The 27,710-nt window shown below is 42.2% G+C and overlaps 1 protein-coding gene across 4 annotated transcripts in view; it reads left to right on the forward strand.

Annotated features, from left to right (window-relative positions):
- The window catches only part of LOC122555434 (1,4-alpha-glucan-branching enzyme), a 628,967-nt gene that overhangs the window by 146,581 nt on the left and 454,676 nt on the right, over positions 1-27,710 (forward strand). For all 4 annotated transcript variants that reach the window (XM_087992439.1, XM_087992437.1, XM_087992438.1 and 1 more), the window contains exon 3: positions 25,290-25,405. In XM_087992439.1, the coding sequence (XP_087848565.1) occupies positions 25,290-25,405 (116 nt within the window). The remainder of the gene's footprint in view (positions 1-25,289; positions 25,406-27,710) is intronic.

Below are 27,710 nucleotides of genomic sequence, written 5' to 3' on the forward strand. Positions count from 1 at the left end.
CCAAGGCCTTTTATGCGTATGTGAGAAACATGAGAATGACGAGAACGAGGGTAGGTCCGATCAAGGACAGTAGTGGGAGACTATGTATTGAGTCGGAAGAGATAACTGAGGTCTTGAATGAGTACTTTTCTTCAGTATTTACAAACGAGAGAGATCGCATTGTTGAAGAGGAGAGTGTGAAATGGACTGGTAAGCTAGAGGAGATACTTGTTAGGAAGGAAGATGTGTTGGGCATTTTGAACAACTTGAGGATAGACAAGTCCCCCGGGCCTGACGGGATATATCCTAAGATTATGTGGGAAGCAAGAGAGGAAATTGCAGAGCCGTTGGCAATGATCTTTTCGTCTTCACTGTCAACAGGGGTGGTACCAGGGGACTGGAGAGTGGCGAATGTTGTGCCCCTGTTCAAAAAAGGGAATAGGGATAACCCCGGGAATTACAGGCCAGTTAGTTTTACTTCGGAGGTAGGCAAAGTAATGGAAAGAGTACTGAGGGATAGGATTTGAGAGTATCTGGAAAGACACTGCTTGATTAGCGACAGCCAGCACGGATTTGTGAAGGGTAGGTCTTGCCTTACAAGTCTTATTGAATTCTTTGAGGAGGTGACCAAGCATGTGGATGAGGGTAGAGCAGTGGATGTAGTATACATGGATTTTAGTAAGGCATTTGATAAGGTTCCCCATGGTAGGCTTATACGGAAAGTCAGGAGGCATGGGATAGAGGGAAATTTGGCCGGTTGGATAGAAAACTGTCTAACCGATCGAAGTCAGAGAGTGGTGGTAGATGGTAAATTTTCAGCCTGGAGCCCAGTTACAAGTGGAGTTCCGCAGGGATCAGTTCTGGGTCCTCTGCTGTTTGTAATTTTTATTAATGACTTGGATGAGGGAGTCGAAGGGTGGGTCAGTAAATTTGCAGATGATAGGAAGATTGGTGGAGTTGTGGATAGTGATGAGGGCTGTTGTTGCCTGCAAAGGGACTTAGATATGATGCAGAGCTGGGCTGAGGAGTGGCAGATGGAGTTCAACCCTGCCAAGTGTGAGGTTGTCCATTTTGGAAGGACAAATGAGAATGCGGAACAGAGGGATCTTGGGGCCTATGTTCATAGATCTTTGAAAGTTGCCACTCAGGTGGATAGAGCTTGTAAGAAGGCCTATGGTGTATTAGCGTTCATTAGCAGAGGGATTGAATTCAAGAGTCGTGAAGTGATGTTGCAACTGTACAGGACTTTGGTTATGCCACATTTGGAGTACTGTGTGCAGTTCTGGTCGCCTCACTTTAGGAAAAATATGGAAGCTTTGGTGAGGGTGCAGAGAAGATTTTCCAGGATGTTTTATTGCTGGAACAGCACAGCAGGTCAGGCAGCATCCAGGGAACAGGAGATTCGACGTTTCGGGCACAGGCCCTTCTTCAGGAATGAGCAGAGAGTGTTCAGCAGGAGAAGATAAAAGGTAGGGAGGAGGGACTTGGAGGAGGGGTGTTGGAAATGTGATAGGTGGAAAGAGGTCAAGGTGAGGGTGATAGGTCGGAGTAGGATGGAGGCGGAGAGGTCAAGAAGAAGACTGCAGGTCAGGAAGGCGGTGCCGGGCTGGAGGGATCCGGTTGAGACAAGGTGGGGGGAGGGGGGATGAAGAAACAAAAGGAGTAGCCATGGGCACCCGCATGGGCCCCAGCTATGCCTGCCTCTTCGTAGGGTATGTGGAACAATCCATCTTCCGCAACTACACTGGCCCCACCCCCCATCTTTTCCTTCGCTACATTGATGACTGTATCGGCGCTACCTCGTGCTCCCACGAGGAGGTTGAACAGTTCATCCACTACACTAACACCTTCCACCCCAACCTCAAATTCACCTGGACAGTCTCGGACTCCTCCCTCCCCTTCCTAGACCTTTCTGTTTCTATCTCAGGCGACCGAATCAACACGGACATCTACTACAAACCAACCGACTCCCACAGCTACCTGGACTACACCTCCTCCCATCCTGCCCCCTGTAAAAACGCCATCCCATTCTCCCAATTCCTTCGTCTCCGCCGCATCTGCTCCCAGGAGGACCAGTTCAAAATACGTACAACACAGATGGCCTCCTTCTTCAAGGACCGCAATTTACCCCCGGCGTGGTAGACGGTGCCCTCCACCGCATCTCCTCCACTTCCCGCTCCACCGCCCTTGAGCCCCGCCCCTCCAACCGCCACCAGGACAGAACCCCACTGGTCCTCACCTACCACCCCACCAATCTCCATGTACAGCGCATCATCTGCCGTCACTTCCGCCACCTCCAAACAGACCCCAGCACCAAGGATATATTTCCCTCCCCTCCCCTATCAGCTTTCCGTAGAGACCACTCCCTCCGCGACTCGCTTGTCAGATCCACACCCCCCACTGACCCAACCTCCACTCCCGGCACCTTCCCTTGCAACCGCAGGAGGTGCAACACTTGCGCCCACACCTCCCCCCTCACTTCTCTCCAAGGCCCCAAAGGAAACTTCCATATCCGCCACAGATTCACCTGCACCTCCACCCACATCATCTACTGCATCCGCTGCAGCCGGTGTAGCCTCCTCTATATTGGGGAGACAGGCCGCCTACTTGCGGAGCGATTCAGAGAGCACCTCTGGGCCACCCGGACGAACCAACCCAACCAACCTGTAGCACAGCATTTCAACTCCCCCTCCCACTCCACCGAGGATATGCAGGTCATTGGACTCATCCACCGCCAAACCACAACAACCCGACGGTCGGAGGAGGAGTGTCTTATCTTCCGACTGGGAACCCTCCAACCGCAGGGGATGAACTTGGACTTCACCAGTTTCTTCATCCCCCCTCCCCCCACCTTGTCTCAGCCGGATCCCTCCAGCCCGGCACCGCCTTCCTGACCTGCAGTCTTCTTCTTGACCTCTCCGCCTCCATCCTACTCCGACCTATCACCCTCACCTTGACCTCTTTCCACCTATCACATTTCCAACGCCCCTCCTCCAAGTCCCTCCTCCCTACCTTTTATCTTCTCCTGCTGAACACTCTCTGCTCATTCCTGAAGAAGGGCCTGTGCCCGAAATGTCGAATCTCCTGTTCCCTGGATGCTGCCTGACCTGCTGTGCTGTTCCAGCAATAAAGTTTCAACTTTGATCTCCAGCATCTGCAGACCTATCTCTTTCCAGGATGTTGCCTGGAATGGAGAATAGGTCGTACAAGGATAGGTTGAGCGTGCTATGCCTATTCTCATTGGAACGGAGAAGGATGAGGGGTGACTTGATAGAGGTTTATAAGATGATCACGGGAATAGATGGAGTGGACAATCAGCAACCTTTCCCCCCGGTACAACAGAGTGTTACAAGGGGGCATAAATTTAAGGTGAAGGGTGGAAGGTATAGTGGAGATGTCAGGGGTGGGTTCTTTACCCAGAGAGTGGTTACCCAGAATGCGTTGCCTGTGGGAGTGGCAGAGTCAGAATCATTGGTGACCTTTAAGCGGCAATTGGATAGGTACATGGATGGGTGCTTAAGCTAGGACAAATGTTCGGCACAACATCGTGGGCCGAAGGGCCTGTTCTGTGCTGTATTGTTCTATGTTCTATGTTCTATGTTCTAGACCTCAGGGGCAACATTTTCACACAGTGAGTGATGCGTGTATGGAATAAGCTGCCAGAAGAAATGGTGGAGGCTGGTACAATTATCACATTTTAAAGGCATTTGGTTGGGCATATGAATAGGAAGGGTTTGGAGGGATATGGCCCGGGTGCTGGCAGGTGGGATTAGATTGGATTGCAATTTCTGGTCGGCATGGATGAGTTGGATCGAAGGGTCTGTTTCCATGCAGTACATCTCTATGACTCTATCACTCTCATGATGACAAAGTGTCATCCACGTAGCGGATCAAAAGTTTGGGTTGAATGGTTGGCAGAGCTGTTTGTTGAAGTTTCTGCAATACTGCCTCTGCTAAGAATCCTGATATCAGAGATCCCATTGGTTTGTCTGGAGATTTTGTTGTTGAAGGTGAAGTGTGTCGTAAGGCATAGGTCCACTGGCTTGACGATACTGTCCTTGGTGGTGAAGTTGGTGGTGTTTGGTGATGTGTCTTTGGTTCTTCTGATAGTGTAGTCACAGCTTATTTTGTCAGGTTGATGTTGATTGGCGTGAACAGGGCTGTTTTGCCAAAGGAGACCATGATTTCATCCTCTTCTATCTTGGTGTTTTTGGTGTTCTGGAATTCTTGGGTGGAGTGAATGGCGTGGCTGTGACTTCTATTAAGTGTTTTAGTCTTTGATGTAGTTCCTTGGCTAATCTGGAAGTTGGTGTTCCAGGTAGTGAGACTGTGGGTCTGAGAGGGGACTCCTGGTTTCGGAAATTTGAGTAATTACCCAAAATACACAAATCAGGTGGTGTTGCTCACAGCTCCTGCCATGGCTCACCGCTCCGGGCTGTCTCCCAATCTGGGCCGTTCCCCCGCCAGGACTCCCTGCTCTGGGCCGTCTCCCCTCAGGGCTCCCTGCTCCAGGCCGTCTTCCACCAGGGCTCCCCGCTCTGGGCCGTCTCCCAGCAGGGCTCCCCACTCTGGACCGAGCCCCGCCAAGGCTCCCCATTCCGGGCTGACCCCGCCAGGGCTCCCCGCTCCGGGCTGTCCCCCTACCCAGAATCCAGTGTTTTACTTTGCCTTACCATATCCTCTTGCTTTTGTACTTTCTGCTTCCATTTATAAAAGCCAGCACTCTTGGTTCTCTGTAAACTGCTTGCTCGAACTCTGTTGCATTCTTCCACAATTTGTACATTAACCTCTGCTGGGTTCTCTGATCCTGCACCCCCTCTTGAATTGTTGTGATTATATTGCCTCTTTGCATTCCTATCAGAATGAATCTCTTCACGTCTCTGACGTTTTACCATTCTATCTCTGACTGTATCCTTTTGACATTTGGCACTATCTTCCTCATAGGATATTATGAAACTATGAGCTTGAACCTGTAGCTTCTCACTTTGACAGGAAATCTACCAAGATGAGTTAAATACTTTCTTGTGTGCTGAGGTAAACTCTCCTGAGCTTTTTGGTTATTTTTCTGTTGGATACAAAAGGTGCCAGCACTTGAGTTTGAGTGCCAGTTTCCCTTTTTTTTGCCCTCAATTGGCTATCTCTGCAACTTTGTTTACGCGATTAACTCCAGTGCAGACAGTGCTTGTTAAAAAAAATTCCATTTTTTGCATCGTGTGCTGCAATTATACAGCATTAATATTCATGAAATGTTCATGTTCATACTTCATACAGACCATGTAAACAGTGAATATAAATTGTACAGTCAATCCCTTTTTAATATTTGTTCTCCATAGAAGCAAACTTTATTTTGTATTCATTTCCATTCCAATGAAGCCTGCGTGCTTCATTGCTTTATAAATTGCTTGGATTGTGTGATACTTTATATGAAATTTTATCGCGGTAATGATATTTTGTGACAGTGTTGTGGAGAAATTAAATTGGGTTAATTTTTTTTGTATATTCTAGTTCCATCAGGCAATGTATTTATCAAAATGTAAACTTGGACTATGATGTCCAAAACTGTCTGAATATTGAGCATTTCATATGTGTCGTAAATCCTCGGTATCCACAAATTCGCGATTTTTGAATTTGCTGATCTGCGCCAGAAAGTAAGTAACAACAAATTTCAAAGCCTATGGCAAAACTCATGTATCTGCTATTTTTAACCAATTTTTAAACAAGCTCTACGCTTGGAAATTGAATAATTTACTTGTGTTCTCAGAAATGGAACACTCTCGGATACCAAGGAATGACAAGATAATTGCCACATAGTCCGATATAAAAGTTATTTTTGTATAGTATATTAGTGGCTCTATTGCCAGACTATCAAGAGGATTAGGCTAGTCAGCCTGTCAGAGATTTCAAATTCCAGGGAGGTTAATTTAAGAATTTGATTTTAGTGTTAAAAATTTTAGGAATTAAATAAAAGATATCATTTAAAAATCAGAATGAAGCTATTGGGCTTATGTAAAAATCCAACGGGTTCACTGAGGCCATTAGTAAACTGACCTGATCCATTCTGACCAAGGTGCAATTCCCCTTCCACAGCCCTCTGGAGTTACAAGCTACTTCATGGAAACTATGGATGAGCAATACATGATGGCCTGACCATTTTGCCCAAACCCTATGAATTGCAAAAAAACAATCATCGCATGGAGGAGTATTTGAGAAAGAATTGACCATAAGAGAGGAAAAATCCACATTTTGTCTGATTTGGGAAAGTTCCTGAGTGTTTAAGATGAGACAAACATAGTTCAGTGAATGTACAGCATTTAAGTTCCTTTTTGGAAATTTGATTGTACAATCCAATTGACACTTATTGTGCAGTACTGAACAGGTACTGCACTATTGGAAATGCAATCTTTTAGATGTGCTTTTCGACCAAAGCACCATTTGTTCCTGCAGGAGAATGTGAAAGACTCCGTAGTTTGAAGAAAAGTAAGGTGGCCTGGCCAATGTTTATCATTCATCCAACAGCTCAAAACCAAATTCTTTGGTTGTTATCACATTGCTGTTCATGGTATTTTGCTATATGCAGATTGACTGCAGTATTTCCTACACTACAATAATAACAATGCTTCAAAGTCTATCCTCCTTGAAGAAGCATGTTGGGAAGTCCTGGGATTGTGCACAATGCTAGGGGAAATAAACATCTGATCAAAAAAAAATGAATGACTAATGTTGTTGACATTGGTACAGAATGGCGCAAAATCACCAATAATATGCTCATTGATCCTCAGTTTGTATTCTGCCAGGATTATTTGGGTACAGAATTTTATTGTAGTCTTTGACCAACGTGCACTAAGTAACTGAATTCCATAGCTGAGGTAGGAATAGCTGTCCTTAATTTCGAGGCAGCATTTTGACCAAGTGAGTCATCAAGGAACCCTCGTGATATCAAATCCAATGTAAATGGGGACAACACTCTCCGTTGGTTAGAGTAATTTCTAACATCTGCCTTTAGCATTGCTTAGGGAGTTCCCCAGGTTAATAATCAATTAATGTCCAAACTCAAGTCAGAAGTGGGGATGATCATTATGTATCCTTTGTAATTTGTCAGATACTGAAACAGTTTGTCTTCACATGCAACAGTGGATGTTCAACATTCAAACATGGACTGAAAATAACATTTACGCCACACAGGTACCAGATAATGGTTAGCTCTCTTTGACAATCAATGCCATTCACTTGACATCAGGAACTTTGCAGCGAGTAAGTTGCTTCCTAGATCCCGAAAACACTCTCCCAGGCATAGGTTAAAAGTGAAAGAAGTGAGCAACAGAAATTACTGGAAAAACTCAGCAGGTCTGACATTATCTGTGTCGAGAAACAGTCAGCGTTTAGAGTCCATTATGACTCTTCAGAGCATGGAGTGTGATGGAGTACTCTTCATTTGCCTGGATATTGAAACTTCAATAGCATTCAAAAAGCCTGACACCATCCAGGACAAATCAGCATGCTTGATTGGCATGCTGGTCATCACTGTTGTGTTTACAATATACATCATTTGCAAGATGCAGTGTAAAGGCTAATTCAATAGCACTTTCCAAGCACATGGCCACTACCACCTATACGAAGGCCAGTGGATGCATGGAAACAACATTCACCACTTGCAAGTTCCCTTAGACTACATGCTGTCCTGCATTGGAACTAGTTTGCGGTTCCTTTGTCATTGGGTCAAAGTCCTTGCTTCCTTACAACATTGTGGCTGTGCCTGTCTAACATGGGTTACAGTGGTTCAAGAGCTGCTGACTACATTTTCAAAAGCATTTGTAGAGAGGCAATAAATGCTTAATTTGAAAGTGACATTAAAACAAAAAGGGCTTATAGTTGACTGATGAACCCAAAGCTTGTTGTAATCCGCTCCAGTAATTGTTTCATAAGGATGTTTAAATTTGCCACTGTAGCCACAAAGTTTTGTTCACATTATGGCTCTCAGAACTGAACATTGGAAAGAGTTACTGTTGAAGATTTATATTATCCAATTTAGCTCCTGTTATTAACTCTGCGGCAAATCTTTGGGAAGCACTGCATTTTTCTGTTGCTGTCTTCTGCTTGCTCTGCAGAATGACTCTTTAAAGTGTAGAAAATACATCAACATTGACAGTTTTTTTTGTTATGCTTTCACAGTTTTTGAAGACTTGGTTCACAAAGTTTTTATCAACAGTGTGATGTTTGGACCAGTTAAAGTTATGACTAAGATGGGGGAGGAGGAGTACACTGTTATTCTAGTCCCACAATCCACCGGTACAGCACTTTTTAAAGTTACCTATGTTCTGATATGGACCAATCATATACTTTCTCTGTATTTGCCTTATCCATCAATCAGACGTATTTAATAAGCAACTATTGATTTATTTTAAAAGAAAATACACCATGTACACTCTTCCAGCTTTGCCTGTAACAAAAGTCTGAATGGTTTAAAAATAATTTGTGAACAATAGTCACCCCAGCCCTGATAATTCTCTCAGTGCCATTATCACATCTGAATCCCACACAATTAACATCCTCGGGGCTACCATTGACTAAAAGCTCAATTGGACCTGTGCTGTAGCCACAATAGCTGGTCTGAGATTGGGAATTCAGAAGTGAGTAACTCACCTTCTTGCTCCCAAAAGCTTGTTAATTATTAAGAAGGCACAAGTCAGGAGTATGACAGACATTCCTCAAATAGCTGATAAAAATGCACCTTTCACACTGAAGAGGCTCACTATTGATAGGGCAAAGCTTGAATAGTTATCATTTCTATCCCCATCAACCTTGACTCCATCTTAAACTGGTGAACAGTGGTAGCAATATTTACCACCTACAAGGTGCTTTGTAGCAACTTGCTAAAACTGCTTCATCACATTCCAAACCCATGACCGTTATCAGCTGAAGTATCAGTGCATGGGGATGCCATCACCTGCAGATTTCTGTCCAAGCTGCACACCATCCTGACTTGGAACTGTACCACCATTCCTTAACTTTTACTTTATCAAAGTTGTGGAACTCCCATAGCACTGTTTATCTAAACTACATAGGGCACTATAGTTCAAAAAAGCAGCTTGTCATCACCTTCTAAAGGACACAGCTATGAAGGACTGAGAAGTGTTAGCCTTCTCAGTGGCCCTTTCTTCCCATCTATGGGGGATAATTTCCAGAGCTATAGTCATGAGGTGATGACCATTGAAGTGTATTCTATTGAAGGTGGAGGATCGAATTCCTTACAATTTGCTGAAGCTGAATGTAGGAGCCTTCATGGCAGAATGACGTCACTGTATTTTAACTTTCAAGGTTGCACATGGATAGTCTTATGGCCGGATGGGGTGCTCAAAATAATGTCCTTATGAAGAAAAGGACAGTGACTGAGGCATACTGGAAAATGGAGGTAAGTGTTGGCCAAAAGTGACTCTGCTCAAAGACTCTGAAATAAACAAGCTACAGAATCCAGGCAGGCTACAGCTACAGACATACAGACCGTATACAATTGACTTGGCAGCTGCATTCAATACAATATTCACTTGAATTAGAATTGAATGGAGTTGACCTGACTGCCATCCCCAGGACAAGCGGAAACATAGAGTTGTTTACCAGCCGGAAGTGGCACCTCACACACGTTTTGGAAAGGGCTACCTGACCTAAGTGCTCTCAACACCTCCAGGAACGGATGCCCAAGGACCACCTTGTCATCAACATGTCAACGCCTGATTGGGTCTGATCGATCAGGGTGATTGAGCTCTGATCGATCTGTTGGTGGACATCGAAGATTCTCCAAAAGGGCGTGAAGACTTCTAAGTATAAGAATCGTCGCAACACCATCCTCGGGCGGTAACTCGAGACATTCCAACGTGAAGGGAAGAAGACAATCAGACAGTCATCACCATGTGCATCGAGGCCAAGATAGAGTTTGGTGGGACATGATCATCCAGAGTGAAGTTAAGGCACAAGATAATTGATTAGATTTATTGTGTAAATTGTTAGTTTGTAGCATATTTTGTTATAATATAAATTGTGTTAAATAAATATTATTATTTATTACTATTAAGAGTTGACTGTCAGTTTCTTTGCTAATATGAGAGTTAAAACAAACTGTGTGGTATGCACAACAGTTTGTTCATGAACGATGGGGACTTTGGAAAATTTACAAGGTCATTATTGTAGTTCCGAAACTACCTTTGCTGTGCTCTGTCTGTTTGATGTTTTAAATTTAGTTTCGCCATTTGATAAACTGCACAGGAAATTCTGCTCGCTCACTCACTGCAGCTTAGTCCAAAGCCTGTGCCTGAAGGGGAATTACTTTTTGCTTGACTTGATGGAAAATAGTTTGGCCAAATATGGAGTCTGTCTGATTTTCTGTCGTTCAATCTGGGAAAATCATTTGGCTTATCTTGAACTAGAAAATCATTTCTAGTTGGTAACCTCAAGACTTCAATCCTGTTTTGAGTTCCAAAAGTTCAGAATGTTAGCTTTGGAGTTTCCCATTTCTTTTGTCATTCAAATGTAATTTTTTTTTCACTTCGTCCTCTGCGCACTTCTCTTGGTCTCTGAACAACCCCATCTCCCACCCCCAACAAGCTGCTTGACATGGTTATGATTTTCTGGTTGTTGTTCAAGAGAGTTTTTCTCCTGATAAAGCCAGGCCAAGAAGGTAAAGAATCACCCAACAAATTTTAATGTAGCTGTGATGCAGCAGTTCTTGTGTAAAGATGGATTCTTCACAGTTTCAATTATATAGAAAGTGCTAACTCCTTATATTCACAAAAGCAGTATATGTGGTACAGATTTCATTTGAAATTCTGAATTAGGAGACATAGAACATTACAGCTCAATACAGGCCCTTCGGCCCTCGATGTTGCGCCAACCCGTGAAACCAATTTGAAGCCCATCTAACCTGCACTATTCCATTTTCATCCATATATTTATCCGACGACCATTAAAATGCCCTGAAAGTTGACAAGTCTACCACTGTTGCAGGCAGGGCATTCCACCCCCCTACTACTCTCTGAGTAAAGAAACTGCCTCTGGTTTCTGTCCTATATCTATCACCCCTCAGTTTAAAGCTATGTCCCCTCATGGTAGCCATCACCCTCCGAGGGAAAAGGCTCTCACTGTCCACCCTATCTAATCCTCTGAACATCTTGTATGTCCCTATTAAATCACCCCTCAACCTCCTTTTCTCGAACGTCCCTCGGCCTCACGTCCCTCGGCCTCACGTCCCTCGGCCTTTCCTCAAAAGCCCTTCTCTCCATACAAGGCAACATCCTAATAAATCTCCTCTGAACCCTTTCCAAAGCTTCCACATCCTTCCCATAATGCGACGATCAGAACTGTACACAATACACTGAAGCGCGGCCACACTAGAGTTTTGTACAGCTGCAGCATGATCTCATAGCTCCAAAACTCAATCCCTTTACCAATAAACGTTAACACACTATATGCCTTTGTAACAACCCTATCAACCTGGGTGATAACTTTCAGGGATCTGTGTACATGGACACCGAGATCTGTCTGCTCATCTGCACTACCAAGAATCTTGCCATTAGTCCAGTGCTCTGTATTCCTGTTGCTCCTTCAAAAGTGAATCATCTCACATTTTTCCGCATTAAACTCCATTTGTCACTTCGCAACCCAGCTCTGGAGCTTATGTTATGTCCCTCTGCAACTTGCAACACCCTTCAGCACTATCCACAGCTCCAACAACCTTAGTGTCACTTGCAAATTTACTAACCCATCCTTCCATGCATGCATCTAGGTCATTTATAAAAATGACAAGCAGCAGTGGCCCCATAACAGATCCTTACGATACACCACTAGTAACTGAACTCCAGGATGAACATTGCCCATCAACCACCACCCTCTGTTTTCTTTCAGGGAGCCAAAAACTGATCCAAACCTCCAAATCACCCTCAATCTCTTGCCTCCGTATTTTGCGTAAGAGCCTACTGTGGGGAACCTTAGCCTTACTGAAATCAATATACACCACATCAACTGCTTTACCTTCATCCACCTGTTTGGTCACCTTCTTAAAGAACTCACTAAGGTTGATGAGGCATGACCTACCTTCACAAAACCGTGTTGACTATCCTTAATAAATTTATTCCTCTCTAGATGATTATAAATCCTATCTTTTATAACCCTTTCCAACACTTTACCCACAACCGAAATAAGGTTCACTGATCCATAATTATCAGGATTGTCTCTACTCCCCTTCTTGAACAAGGTGACAACATTTGCTATCCTCCAGTCTTCTGGCACTATTCCTGTAGACAATGAAGGCATAAAGATCAAAGCCAGAGAATCCTAGATAAATCACATCCAGCCCAGGGAACCTATCTATTTTCACACTTTACAGAATTGCTAACACCTCCTCCTTGTGAACCTCAATCCCATCAAGTCTAGTAGCCTGTATCACAGTATTCTTCTGGACAACATTGTCTTTTTCCTGTGTGAAGACTGATGAAAAATATTCATTTAGCGCCGCCTCTATCTCCTTGGACTCCACGCACAATTTCCCACCACTGTCCTTGACTGGCCCTAATCTTACTGTAATCATTCTTTTATTCCTAATATACCTATAAAAAGCTTTAGGATTTTCCTTGATTCTACCTGCCAAAGATTTCGCATGTCCCCTCTTGGCTCTTGTTAGCTCTCTCTTTTGGTCTTTCCTGGCTAACTTGTAACTCTCAAGCACCCTAACTGAGCCTTCATGTCTCATCCTAACATAAGCCGCCTCCTTCCTCTTGACAGGAGACTCAACTTAGTAAACCACAACTCCCTCGCTCAACAACTTCCTCTCTGCCTGACAGGTACATGTTTATCAAGGACACCCAGTAACTGTTCCCTGAATAAGTTCCAGATTTCAATTGTGCCCATCCCCTCTAGTTTCCTTTCCCATCCTATGTATCCTAAATATCGCCTAATCACATCATAATTGCCTTTCCTCTAGCTCTAACTCTTGCCCTGTGTTATATACTTATCCTTTTTCATCGCAAAAATAAACTTGTGGTCACTATCATCAAATTGCTCACATCCCTGCAAATCTAACACCTGGCCAGGTTCATTACCCAGTACTAAATCCAGTGTGGCCTTGTCCCTTGTTGGCTGTCAGCATACTGTGTCAAGAAACCCTCCTGCAAACATTGGACAAAAACAGACTCATCTCAAGTACTTGAACAATTGCATTTCCAGTCAATATTTGGAAAGTTAAAGTCCCCATAACAACTACCCTGTTAGTCTTGCTCCTATCCAAAATCATCCTTGTTATCCTTTCCTCTACATCTCTGGAACTTTTCGTACGCCTATAGAAAACTCACAAAAAGTTGAGCTCTCGTTTCCTGTTTCCACCCTCAGCCCATACTGTCTCAGTAGACGGGTTCTCAAACATCCTTTCTGCCACCGTAATACCTTCTATGATGAACAATGCCACACCTCCCCCTGTTTTATCGACTTCCCTTACAGATTGTTGAATTTTTTTCTATGACCCTGATCCAACAACACTCTACAAAGATTGCCTAATCTGTAATTTTCACCTCTTGTCAGATGGAGACCTAAAACTGAGGACAGGTTTCTTTTATTACGATCTTGTGTTCTTTTTTGTCAAAGCATCTAGGCCACATCACCCTCACTCATAAACACTGAGCTGAAGTTCGTGATTTTTAATTTTGATGTGCATTAGATGTGCAACAGCCTAGTGTATGGAAATAAGGTAGACAGTTGGTAAAATACTGTACATGTAGGGAATATCATGGATTTAAAAAGATGATTTACAACAAATCCGCCAATTAAATGGGATGGGGAAGATCATCTTTGTGCCTGTTAGTCTACAGATGGCAGCTGCCATCCTCTGTTTTGTGTGTTCTCATTGTCCTGTGTAATTCACCCATGCCAATCCTTACACTTCTTTCCTGTTTACAGCTCACTATCCATCCCCTGAGACCCAATAACTCCTACTCATCTCAATCTTAATTAGAGTCATAGAGGTTTACAGCACTGAAACAGACCTTTCGGTCCAACTAGTTCACGCCGACCAGTTATCCCAACCTAATCGAGTCCCATTTGCCAGCACTTGGCCCATATCCCTCGAAACCCTTCCTGTTCATATCTCCATCCTTTTAAATGTTGCAATTGTACCAGCCTCCATCACTTCCTCTAGCAGCTCATTCCATACATACACCACCCATTTGTGAAACATTTGCCCCTCAGGTTCTTCTTATATCTTTCCCCTCTCAACCTAAACCTATGCCCTCTAGTTCTGGACTTCCACACCTTAGGGAAAAGACCTTGTCTATTTATCCTATCCATGCCCCTCATGATTTTATAAACCTCTATAAAGTCACCCCTCAGCCTCCGATGCTCCAGGGAAAATAGTCCCACCCTATTCAGCCCCTGCCTATAACTCAAATCCTCCAAACCTGGCAACATCCTTGTAAATCTTTTCTGAACCCTTCCAAGTTTCACAACATTCAATAGAAAGGAGACCGGAATTGCATGCAATTTCCAACAGTGGCCTAACCAATGTCCTGTACAGCCACAATGTGACCTCCCAACCCCTACACTCAATACTCTGACCAATAAAGGAATGCATACCAAGCGCTCCCTTCACTATCCTATTGAGTTGCAACTCTGCTTTCAAGGAACTATGAATCTGCATTTGAAGGACGTTTTGTTCAGCAACACTCCCCAGAACCTTACCATTAAGTGTATAAGTCATGCTGTGATTTGCTTTCCCAAAATGCACCACCTCACATTTATCTAAATTAAATTCCATCTGCCAGTCCTCAGCCCACTGACCCATCTGACCAAGATCCCATTGTAATCTGAGGGTAACCTTCTTCGCTGTCCACTACACCTCCAATTTTGGTGTCAAACCTACTTCATATCCAAATAATTTTATATAAACGACGAAACGTAGTGGACCCAGCACTGAACTGGACCACTGGTCACAGGCCTCTAGTCTGAAAAAAAACACTCCACCACCACCTTCTGTCTTCTACCTTCGAGCCAATTCTGTATCCAAATGGCTAGTTTTCCCTGTGTTTCATGAGATCTAACCTTGCTAACCAGTCTCCCATGGGGGAATCTTGAAAAACACCTTACTGAAGTCCATATAAATCACGTCCACTGCTCTGCCCTCATCAATCCTCTTTGTTATTTTTTCAAAAAAGTCAATCAAGTCTGTGAGACATGATTTCCCACGCACAAAGCCATGTTGACTATCCCTAATCAGTCCTTGCCTTTCCAAATAAATGTACATCCTGTCCCTCAGGATTCCCTCCAACAACTTGCCCACCTCCGAGGTCAGGCTCACTGGTCTATAGTTCCCTGGCTTGTCCTTGCCACCTTTCTTCAATAATGGTACCACATTAGCCAATCTCCAGTCTTCTGGCACCTCACCTGTGACCACCGATGATACAAATATCTCAGCAAGGGGTCCAGCAATCTACGGTACACCTAATCAGGTCATAGAGCCATTGAGTTGTAGAAATGTACAGCATGGAAACAGACCCTTCGGTCCAACCTGTCCATGCCGACCAGATATCCAAACCCAATCTAGTCCCACCAGCCAGCACCTGGCCCATATCCCTCCAAACCCTTCCTATTCATATACCCATCCAAATGCCTCTTAAATGTTGCAATTGTACCAGCCTCCACCACATCATCTGGCAGCTCATTCCATACACATACCACCCTCTGCATGAAAAAGTTGCCCCTTTTATATCTTTCCCCTCCCATCCTCAACCTATGCCCTCTAGTTCTGGACTCCCAGATCTCAGGGAAAAGACTTTGCCTATTTATCTTATCTATGCCCCTCATAATTTTGTAAACCTCTATAAGGTCACCCCTTCACGTCCGACGCTCCAGGGAAAGCAGCCCCAGCCTGTTCAGCCTCTCCCTGTAGCTCAAATCCTCCAACCCTGGGAACATCCTTGTAAATCTTTTCTGAACCCTTTCAAGTTTCACACCATCTTTCCGATAGGAAGGAGACCAGAATTGCACGCAATATTCCAACAGTGGCCTAACCAATGTCCTGTACAGCCGCAACTCCTGTACTCAATACTCTGACCAATAAAGGAAAGTATACTAAATGCCTTCTTCACTATCCTATCTACCTGCGACTCCACTTTCAAGGAACTATGAACCTGCACTCCAAGGTCTCTTTATCCACCTTTTATGCATTTCAAAACATCCAGCACTTCCTCCTTTGTAATATGGACATTTTTCAAGATGTCACCATCCATTTCTCCACATTCTATATCTTCCATGTCATTCTCCACAGTAAACACTGATGCAAAATAATCGTTTAGCATCTCCCCCATCTGCGGCTCCACACAAAGGCCACCTTACTTGATCTTTGAGGGGCCCTATTCTCTCCCGAGATACCCTTTTGTCCTTAACGTATTTGTAAAAACCTTTTGGATTCTCCTCATATCCCCTTTTTGTCCTCCTGATTTCCCTCTTAAGTGTACTTCTACTTCTTTTATACTGTTTTAAGGATTCACTTGATCTCTCCCATCTATACCTGACATATGCTTCATTCTTTTTCTTAATCAAACCCTCAATTTCTCTAGTCATCCAGCATTCCCTATACCTACCAGTCATTCCTTTCACCCTAACAGGAATATACTTTCTCTGCTTTCTCAGTATCTAATTTCTGAAGGCTTTCCATTTTCCAGCCGTCCCTTTACCTGCGAACATCTGTCCCCAATCAGCTTTTGAAAGTTCTTGCCTAATACCGTTAAAGTTAGCCTTTCTCCAATTTAGAACTTCAACTGTTAGACCTGGTCTATCCTTTTCCATCACTATTTTAAAACTAATAGAATGACGGTCGTTGGCCCCAAAGTGCTCCCCCACTGACCCCTCAGTCATCTGCCCTGCATTATTTCCCAAGAGTAGGTCAAGTTTTGCACCTTCTCTAGTAGGTACATCCACATACTGGCTCAGAATATTTTCTTGTACACTCTTAACAAATTCCTCTCTATCTAAACCCTTAACACTATGGCAGTCTCTGTCTACGTTTGGAAAGTTAAAATCCCTTACAATAACCACCCTATTATTCTTATAGATAACTTGTTACAAGTTTGTTTCTCAATTTCCCTCTGACTATTGGGGGGCCTGTAGTCCAATCCCAATAAGGTTATCATCCCTTTCTTATTTCTCAGTTCCACCCAAATAACTTCCCTGTATTTCCAGGAATATCTTCCCTAAGTACAGCTATAATGTTATCCCTTATCAAAACACCACTCCCCCTCCTCTCTTGCCTCCCTTTCTGTCCTTCCTGTAGCATTTGTATCCTGGAATATTAAGCTGCCAGTCCTGCCCATCCCTGAGCCATGTTTCTGTAATTGCTATGATATCCCAGTCCCATGTTCCTAACCATGCTCTGAGTTCATCTGCCTTCCTTGTTAGGCCTCTTGCGCTGAAGTAAATACACTTAAATTTATCAGTCCTACCTTGTTCTCTACAGAATGTTTTGAAATGATAGTTTCACTGCAGCTGTGCAGAACTTTATTTTTCTGGTAGGAAAGTCTCGAACAAAAGTGACATAGCTTTAACATCAGAGCTAGACCATTCAGGAGTATTGAATAATTTTGAGCTTACGCTTGGTCATTTTTTGCTAAAGTCTATAATAGGATATGTAATCCAAAGCTGGTTGATGGATTTACAATGCAGATCGGCCACTGTCATGGTCTAGTCTGAATTGGTCCCAAACTGTGCATAAGCTCTTCGAAGAATGCAGCAGGCAGGCCATTCTCCCTACTGAGTCTTTGAATTTCTTTTGCATTTGTTCTCCCTGGCTTATTATGTACTTTATGAATCAGATTATCAATAGATTTAATTCATCTGCAGTTGGCCATTTCACATTTCTGTTTCTGTAAATATCAGACTCAACACTGATTGTTGCAGAAGTGCGCACAGCACTTGCTTTCATTGAGAGCTAGCTCCTCTGATGTGCGTTGACTGCTTCCTGTTAGCCGACTTCTAGTTTTGTGTGACAGCTAGTCTAGCTCTATAGAAAAATGATCACATCATATAAGATCATATAATGAATATCATCAGGTTATCTGGTGTTGGATATTGCTGTAAATTAGACCCGTAATTTAATGCAAAAGCCTATCAGTGACAAAGCTTGCAAAGGAATTGGAGCTTTTGTTTTTAACCAGACACAAAGAAAGAGGTAAAAATAGTCAGCTCTGTTAAAGACTCACCACAAGTATGATTGGTTCAATGGTTAGCCTTGGTTATTTCTCTCCCACATTTCTCAAACCTCGTGCCCCAACTCTACCAAAAATTCCTCATTCCTGATGAAGGGCCTTTGCCCGAAACGTCGATTTTACTGCTCCTCGGATGCTGCCTGAATTGCTGTGCTCTTCCAGCACCACTAATCCAAAAATTCCTCATGTCAACATGTCAATAGGAAGTTGACTTTGGAGAGAGAGACTGAATTTAGTTGCTAACCAGCCTCATTAAATCCCATGTAGATAATTACCCAACCTACCCATCAAAGAAGGTCATCTGTCATAACCTTAATGTGATGATTGCAAGGTTTGGAAAAAATAACCTTTGTTGCGAGTGCCTAAAGTATCATGTATGTGTCTTTGGAGATATGGCTACAGTGTTCCCTGCAAAACACTGATTTGCTCAATACAAGGCTTGTTCGTATTGATTTTGGTGCAAGTAGCTTTTTAGTTTTGTTCAAGACTGATAAGTTTTTTTTCTTCTGAATCCATCTTCAATTTGGAAATATTTTCTGCCTGCGCAATCGCCTACATTTTCGAAAGGCACTGTTGATACTTAAATTATTGTTGGTGTAGTTTTGAGAGCCGGGATAGTCTTAAAAGCAGGTCAGAGGTTGAGTTGATTGTGATGATCCATGGCATTGTTGGATTGAAGTCTCCTTTCAAAGATGAAAGCGTACTTTTCGTATTCAGAGCCAGTCTTTGAATGTGTAAAGGTTGTTACATTTCTAATAGTGTACAATAGATTTAGTGTGGCATGCCTCGAAAAAATATAAAATGAGTAGAACAGGCCATTCAGCTCAGCTAATCCATGTCAACATTACGCTCAAAATGTGCTTCTCCCTGTCCGTTTTATTTCCAACTCTTGGGTTGCAGTGCTAGTGAAGTATAATTTCTAGAAAAGACCAATATTGGAGACTGACAATTCAGTTTGCTAAAATATCGTACTTAACACAGGGGAATAGAATGGTAGAATTTGATTTTTATTCCCTATATATTTCTTTGGTATATGTTCATAGAGTTGATCGCAGCAAGTTATTTGAAAATCTATAACAAACTTGAATGTTGTGTTCATTTTAGCTTTCTTTATGCTCAGAGGAAGTGGCTGACTATACACAAACTCAATCCAGTTTCTGCTGTCATTCTCCCTCGAACGTCCTTAACCAAATTTACAAATGGCACCATTCTCCTCCAAGACCTCCTAGAATTATAGAATGATGTAAGATATGAAAAATATAAATGATACTCCTCATAGTTCATTTGAAAGAGCTATCAAATAGATTCCATTCTTCTCTTTCTCTGTAGGTTTGCCACTTTATTTGCTTCAATATGTATTACCTTCTTTCTTGAATATTAGAATTGAATGTGTTTCCATCTCACTTGCATCTCATATCACCATTTGAAAGAAAATATTTTCTCACTTCACCTCTGGCCATTTTGCCTGTTAACACTGTATCCTGTGGTCATTGACTCTTCTGCCATTTGAAACAGCTTTTCTTTATTTCCTCTCTTAGAGCCATTCATGGTTTTGAACATGTCCTTCAAAATGTCTCAGCCTTCTGCATGGTAGCGAAAGAAATGCAGTTCTTCAGACTGTTTCCATAAGTGAAGTCTCTTACTCATGGTACCATTACCGTGAACCTTCTTTAACCCCTCAACAAGGCTTGTCATCCACTAAAGTGCAGTGGCACAACTGAACACACTATTTCAGCTGAGATTTGGATCAGTAGTTTATAAATGCTTCACGTAATTTCCTTGTATTTGTTCTGTCTTCCTGTACAAATAAAGCCAAAAATTCCAAATGCATTGATTATTAACCTTCTCGGGTGACTTGCAACAATTTATTTCGATCGGTTTCTCTGTTCCTGTACATGGTAAAATTTCACTGTTTGGTTCATATTGCCTCCCTCCATTCTTCTCTCAAAATGCATTCCTTCACAATTTTTGCATTGAATTTCACCATCTGTCCATTTTGGTAGTAGTCATTTCATGCTTGCATTTCTAACTGTTTGGAATCTCCCGAAAAATACCTTGCCGTTCACAACAGCAGCAACATCCATCATCCTTGTGTTCCCCAAGGATCTATCTCTGTTTAAAACTACCATCCCAATTACTGTTTCTCAACTTCATATTAGATCAAGGAAGACAAAAGCTCAAAGATCCTCAAACAGTCACTCCCTCCTGACACAAAAGCAGTTACATCTCCAAGATACACTGCAGAAATTCACCAAAGCTGCTCAGACAGCACTTGCTCAATCTGCAGCTATATGTATATATTTTATCTAGGTATGCTACAAGGACAAGGGCAAGCAGGTACATGGGAGCACCAAAACTTGCAAGTTCCCCTCCAATCCACACATCACCCTAATTTGGAAATATATCACCAATCCTTCAATGTTACTGGGTCAGAATCATGGAACACTCTCCCTAATTGTGAGTGAAGCCACCAAATGGACTGCGATTTTTCAGAAAGGCAAATCACTCCCACCTTCTTCAGGGCAACTATGGATAAGCAATATATCTGGAGCAGCCAGTGAAGCCCATGTCCCCTGATTAAAAGCAAAAGCCTTCATGTGCTGTCCCTGGTTTGCACATGCAATTTATTTTACCCACTGCTCAACTGCTTTTTCAGACTGTTCATGATTAAAATGTCTTGTTCAACTCCAGCCTGAATATTTGCCTTTGATCCTCTTGATCATTAAGAGAGCCTACTTTCAATTTAGTAATAGTGCCCACCTATATACAAAAATACAAAATAGAAGCTGAAGTGGACCATTTGCCTCTGAAACACGCTGTGCCATTGAATAAGATCCTGATGATGTGTTTTAGTTTCAGATTGCTCATTCCAGTGTAACTGTGAACCTTAGATTCTTGTCAGGCATGAAACCAATCTCCCTCTGCCTTAGACATTCACTGACTACGCATTCATCACCTTCTGGGGCAGAGTATTGCAAAGTGTTTCAATCGCCGAGCGAATAAAATCTGCTCTGTGTGCAGCAGGGCAATGCATAATTTTAAACAGTGCTCCTTGCTTTTGAACAGTCATACAAGAAGAAAGCCTCACTTTCTTGTCCAACTTATCGAGATCATTCAGGATCTCATGCATTTCAAATTAACCTACATTCTTTTAAAACCCAGTGAAATCTAGCCCAGCCCCTGTAACCTACCCTAATCAGGCAACCCACTCATTCTTAGTATCAAGCATCCTTCAATACATTTCGTTTTCTCCTTGAAATAAAGAGACCAAAAATGCACACTATTCTAGTGGCCTCACCAATAGCATAACCTTTTATGTTCAGCCATCAGCCCTTGAAACACTCCTCCATGCCATTACCCCTCTGATCTCACTTTATCCAATAATCCCCTGGCCAGTGTCTCATTCTTCACTCTTAGAAAACTTCATTTCACCCAAAATGTTGCTTCCTTTATCCAATTCCACTCAAAGTCTTTTCATCACTAACCTACTGTGGCTTCAAGCCCACCATGTCTGAAATTTAGGATCTTCCACCTTGTGCTTAAAACACTCTACAACCTTTGTGTCTTTCTATATCTCTCTACCTCCAGCCCTATAATTACCTTCCTTTAACTCTAGTATTGTACTCGTGTTTTCTCTCATGCACATGTTCTCTGACAACATCATTGGCTGCATTATTTGGGTTTCTCTTTCCAAATCTTTCAGCTTTTTTCAGCTCCCTTTATTCCAGAATCTTCCAGAAAACCTAACTTTAGAACGCTATATTCTTATTTGAATTTTGCTGGTTCATTTTTCTCTGAGATAATCGAGTGGGTTGTTGAGACAGTGTGATTATGTATGCAGAGGTTGTTTGAAAAAGTACAGTAAGTACAGTAGATTGGTTGAAAAATAAACCTGTTGATAAAATTGAATCCATGAGTTTAAAGAAGTTATGGAATTGATCTTAACCAAGAAGAGACAGCAGAAAGTAGAGGTGAATGCTTGTTTTTCATTCTGGAAGGGAGTATCTAGTAATATGCCCTAGTAGTTTCTCTTTTTGACATAAAAATGAGTTTGACTTGGGTCAGATTTCACAGTTTGATTTTTTGGTAGAAACCATGAGGTTAGTAAATAGAGGATTTACTCCAAGGGAACACAACAAAATGTCAGATATTCAGACTGTAACATAAAATATCACCCTTTTTTCAACGAAGAATGTGCTGCAATATGAACAAAAATGTACAGTTTTATGTGCACTACAGGTACACTGATACCTCGGCATTCACGTAGGTAATTATTTTGAAGGTAGCATGGCAGGTTCAAACTGTTCTGAAGGGAGTATTAAGTTTTAGTTTGTTAAAGTTACATTTTCAGTCAGTAATAGTTAAAAATAAATTGGAACCATAATGTTCAGAGGCAGGGTAGAGGCTTTAGGTTCAGAATAATATCGGTTCATGCTGTGGGAAAATGCTAAACTCCATCAAGACACCTGATCAATGTACAATGGAAATTGATTAGAGTTTGATTTGATTTGTTATTGTCACATGTTCCAAGGTTCAGTGAAAAGTGTTACCCTACGTGCTTTAGAGCAGATTGTACAATACAAGTGAATAATGGTAACAGAACAGAGTGCAGGATATATAACAGCTGTTGAGAAGGTGCAGAGAGAAATCAACATTAACTTTTAAGAGGTCCATTCAAAAGTCTGATAACAGTGGTCACGAAGCTATTCTCAAATTTATGCATACATGCATTCAAACTTTTATATCTTCTGGCCAAGGAAAAACGCTGGAAGAGAGTATGACCGTTGTAGGTGAGGTCTTGAATATTTGTTCTAAATGATGAATAGATTCATTATGTTGGTTGCTTTCCCAATACAGGGAAAGTGTAGATGAGGTCAATGGATGGGAGGCTGCTGGTTTGTGTGATGGATTAGGCTGTATTCAAAACTCTGTAGCTTCATGCAATCTTGGGAAGAGTGGTTGCTGTACCACACTTGTGATGCATTCAATCAGGATGCTTTCTCTAGTCGTCTATAAAAATCTGTAAGAGTCTTGATGGAAATGCTGAATTTCCTTAGCCTCCTGAAGCAATAGAGGTATTTTGGTCTCCTTATCTGAGAAAGGATGCTCTTGTTATAGAGGTAGTGCAGCAAATTGATTCCTGAGATGGCAAGGCTGATGTATGAGGAGAGATTGAGTTGATTAAGATTGTATTCAATGGAGTTTAGGAAAAGTGGGAGGGGGTGTTGTGGTTGGGGGGAGGGGAAATCTCAAAAATCAATATAATTCTAACAAAAGATTTACAAGGATATTGCCAGGGTTGGAGGATTTGAACTATAGGGAGAGGCTGAACAGGCTGGGGCTGTATTCCCTGGAGCATCGGAGGCTGAGGGGTGACCTTATAGAGGTTTACAAAATTATGAGGAGCATGGATAGGAGAAATAGACAGTGTTTTCCCTGAGGTCGGGCAGTCCAGAACAAGAGGGCATAGGTTTAGGGTGGGAGGGGAAAGATATAAAAGAGACCTATGGGGCAACTTTTTCACGCAGAATGTGGTACGTGTATGGAATGAGCTGCCAGAGGAAGTGGTGGAGGCTGGTACAATTGCAACATTTAAGAGGCATTTGGATGGGTATATGAATAGGAAGGGTTTGGAGGAATATGGGTGTGTGCTGGCTGGTGGGACTGGTTGGGATATCTGGTCGGCATGGACGGGTTGGACCCAAGGTTCTGTTTCCATGCTGTACATCTCTATGACTCTATTGACTCTATAACAGGGCTAAGAAGGGCTTATGCCTGAAATGTCAATTCTCCTGTTCCCTGGATGCTGCCTGATCTGCTGCGCTGTTCCAGCAACACATTTTCAGCTATAACAGGGCTAGACAGGTTGCAGGAAGGATGTTCCTGAAAATGGTGGAGTCCAGAACCAGGAATCATGGTTTGAGGAGAAGGGATTTCCTTTTAGGTTTGAGATGAGAAATTTCTTCATCCAACTAGTGGTGAATCTGTGGAATTCCTTACCACAGAAAGTGGTTGAGGCCAAATGTTCATGTAATTTAAAGTAGGTAAATACAGCTCTTGTGGCTAAAGAGATTGAGGGATTAGGTATTGTGCTCACTAATCAGCCAGCCATAATCATGTTGAGTGACAGAGCAGGCTCGAGGACTCGAATCGCCTACACTTTCTTCTATCTTCTCTGTTTTATGAAGGAAAAACATGTTCTTCAAAATAATTGTGGCATCTTGCAGCAGAAAAGAAACTCTGTCCATCCTGTGTGTACTGTTCAATGATAAAGCTTTGCAATTGCCCTCACTTACTTTTGTGCTGTGCTTACAGCTCTGCAAATTTTCCCTGTTTGAGTACATTATCAACTATGCTGTTTAAAGTTACCGTTATATTAATAGACATCTGCCACTAATAATTGTTTCCTGAATTGTTTTAGAACATTGAGAAATTTACCTCATTTAAAGATGATCTTGGAGCATGGGCTAAGAGAACAGTACACAGTCTGTAGTAAAGTAACTGATTATAAAATTGCTATGTATGCTCTTCGAATTCCAACATTGACAACGTTTTGTTCTGATGTATATTAATTTTAGTGCTAACTGCAGCAAAAGCCTCTTAAAGTGGTTGTCAGGCCCTTTATCTGTCTATTCTGTCTGATCTCTCTTGTTTCATTTTTGCAATTGCTCTTTTTCATTCCTCCTTTCAAGAAATAAAAGAAAGATCTTAAGTTTCTGTCGTGGTTTCCACCATCTCAGCAAGTCCCAAAGCACCTCATGGTGAATTCAGTCCTCTTGGACATGTTGTCACTGTTATAGGAATTGTGACAGACGGTGTACTAACAGCAAGCTCAATCGTCTGGAGGAGAACACATTTTGAACATGATGGTACCCACTGAACCACAGATGATGTCTTAAGAGTCTTTAAAAAATGAATCATGGCATCCCTGAATCTCTGCTTTACTCCAACTGTTATCTTTACTTCTGCATGGCATTACTTGCATTGAGAGTTTTGAACAATTAATAAGTCTTTTGATAACCTTATGCATATTCCATGTAGTTGTGATATTATAGTAACACAGTACATTTCTTTCAGATGGCTGGAACTCTTCTTCACATTGTTACAAGATGTTGCCATTTGGGAAATGGGAGCTGTACATCCCACCCAGAGCTGATGGGTCATCGCTGATAGCCCATGGATCAAAGCTTAAGGTGAGCATTTTGCAGACATAGTTTCCCTTGAGAAGCACAATGCTTTCACCATGAGTAAACTTTGCCACTTTAGAATACTGGTCTCACTGCTTGTTTGGGAAAAATATGTTTTTCCACATGAAGTCAGTTCCGCTCAACATTTCTCCTGACGGGTAGTGAAAAAGACGAGGAAGTGAGCTCTCTGTGGACAGGAAGTTTTGTACAAGTAGTTTAATATTTGTGAAACTGTCAGCAATTCATCTTTTATCACCTTGGCAACTTCCTCAGCCCAAGTTGTTTCTGATCCTGCAGTTATGGTTGCTTCCAGGGTTTGTGATCAGTCTCAGTCAAGAACAGATCATAACTTTGTCCAGCTTTAGGAAGTAAAGCAGTTTTTCTATACTAAGGTTAATAGTATCTGGCATACTTTTCTGCCAAAACCTTTTGAAACTGAGTCAATTGGAGCTTTCAAGATCCAACTCGATTGATTTGAGTTCAGTAAACGAATACAGATAGATGTATCAACTTGTAGGTTAGCCAAGAACTCCTTGAATGACAGAATTGACTGGACTCCGGATCCTGTGTTCCTTTTCTCAACAATTCTGCTTCCTTGCAAGCAGCATTTAGCCAAATGAGTCATGTTCCCGGTTTGAGGCCATCCTGAACTTGGGACTTCTGTTGTGAGGAAGTACCCCTCACCTATTTCTCTTCAATCCTTTAAAAATTATTTTGTCAATGTTTTACTCATTTCCTCCAATTTGGATGAGCTTTTCTGTCTGCCTTGCTGCTAACAATGAAGTTTGAAGCAAATTGGTAAATGAATTTGTGTGATGAAATTTTATGGGATCAGCTGTCCAGGCTTTATAAGTCCTGAAAACCAGTTGCTATTAGGGTCAAGGTGAGCAGACTTACTTGGTGCATAATACTTTTAATGATAATTTTGTGCTTTGCTTCATGACAATTTCTGGTGAAAGTAGTTGCCTAGTATATTCATGTCCCTGTTGAGAATTCATTATCACCTATATTGCAGATTTATATGCTATTAGCAACAAGGGACTGAGTGTGCATTTCTGGCAAAGAAACCATAGAGTTCCTTAAAATCATATCCTCAATTCTGATGGTGGCTGTGTACCACCTTCTGCAGAGAATTGGAATAAGCACAAAGTGCAAGCAACCTTTACTGGTGGCACTCATTATATCTGATGAAGAATTTTTGTTTCAGATTTCCAGCATCTGCAGATCTTTGTTTTATAATGTTTCATTGTATATGGTTGCTTCCGAAGACACAATTTTGCCTTGAAAGGCACAGATAATTTTGCCTTGAAAGGCATGAATTAGAAATTCTGTAACTCTTTGGAGAAAACAAAGAATGTTTGCATTTATATGGAATATTTAATGTAGTAAAAATGTGCAAGGGCATTTCGCAGAAGTGTCATCAGAGAATATGATATACCAGCTTGGAAGAAGATGCAAGGATACCGTCTGTAGTGTAAGTGATGATCGAGTATGTGGATGAGGGTAGGGCAGTTGATGTGGTGTACATGGACTTCAGTCAAGTCTTTGATAAGGTTCCACATGGTAGGCTATTGGAGATGCGGAGGCATGGGATTGAGGATGTTTTAGCAGTTTGGATTAGAAACTGGGTTTCTGAAAGAAGGCAACGAATGGTGGTTGATGGAAAATATTCAGCCTGGCATCCGATTACTCGTGGTGTGCCACAAGGATTTGTTTTGTCATTTTTATAAATGACTTGGACGCAGGCATAGGTGGATGAGTTAGTAAGTTTGCAGATGACACTAAAGTTGGTTCGATTAGCGGACAGTGTGGAAGAATGTTGTCGGTTGCAGGGGTACTTGGGTAAATTGCAGAATTGGGTTGAGAGGTGGTAAATGAAGTTCAATGCAGATAAATATGAGGTAATTCACTTTTGTAAGAATAACAGGAAGGCAGAATGCTGGGTCAATAGAAAGATTCTTGGTAGTGTGGATGTGCAGAGGGATCTTAGTGTCCATGTACATAGATCCCTGAAAGTTGCCACCCAGGTTGATGGTGTTATTCAGAAGTCATACAGTGTGTCAGGTTTTATTGGTAGAGGGATTGAGTTCTGGAGCCATGATGTCATGCTACAACTGTACAAAATGCTAGTGTGGTCTCATTTGGAATATTGTGTACAGTTCTGGGTGCCCCATTACATGAAGGATGTGGAAGCATTGGAAAAGGTGCAGAGGACATTTACCAGAATGTTGCCTGCTCTGGAGGGAAGGTCTGTGAGGAAAAACTAAGGGACTTGGGCCTGTTCTCTTTGGAGCGGAGAAGGCTAAGAGGG

This window comes from Chiloscyllium plagiosum, unplaced genomic scaffold (genome assembly GCF_037043375.1).
Source record: "Chiloscyllium plagiosum isolate Xiang-an unplaced genomic scaffold, Cpla_swu_hap1 HiC_scaffold_12, whole genome shotgun sequence".
NCBI classification, from domain to species: Eukaryota; Metazoa; Chordata; class Chondrichthyes; order Orectolobiformes; family Hemiscylliidae; genus Chiloscyllium; species Chiloscyllium plagiosum.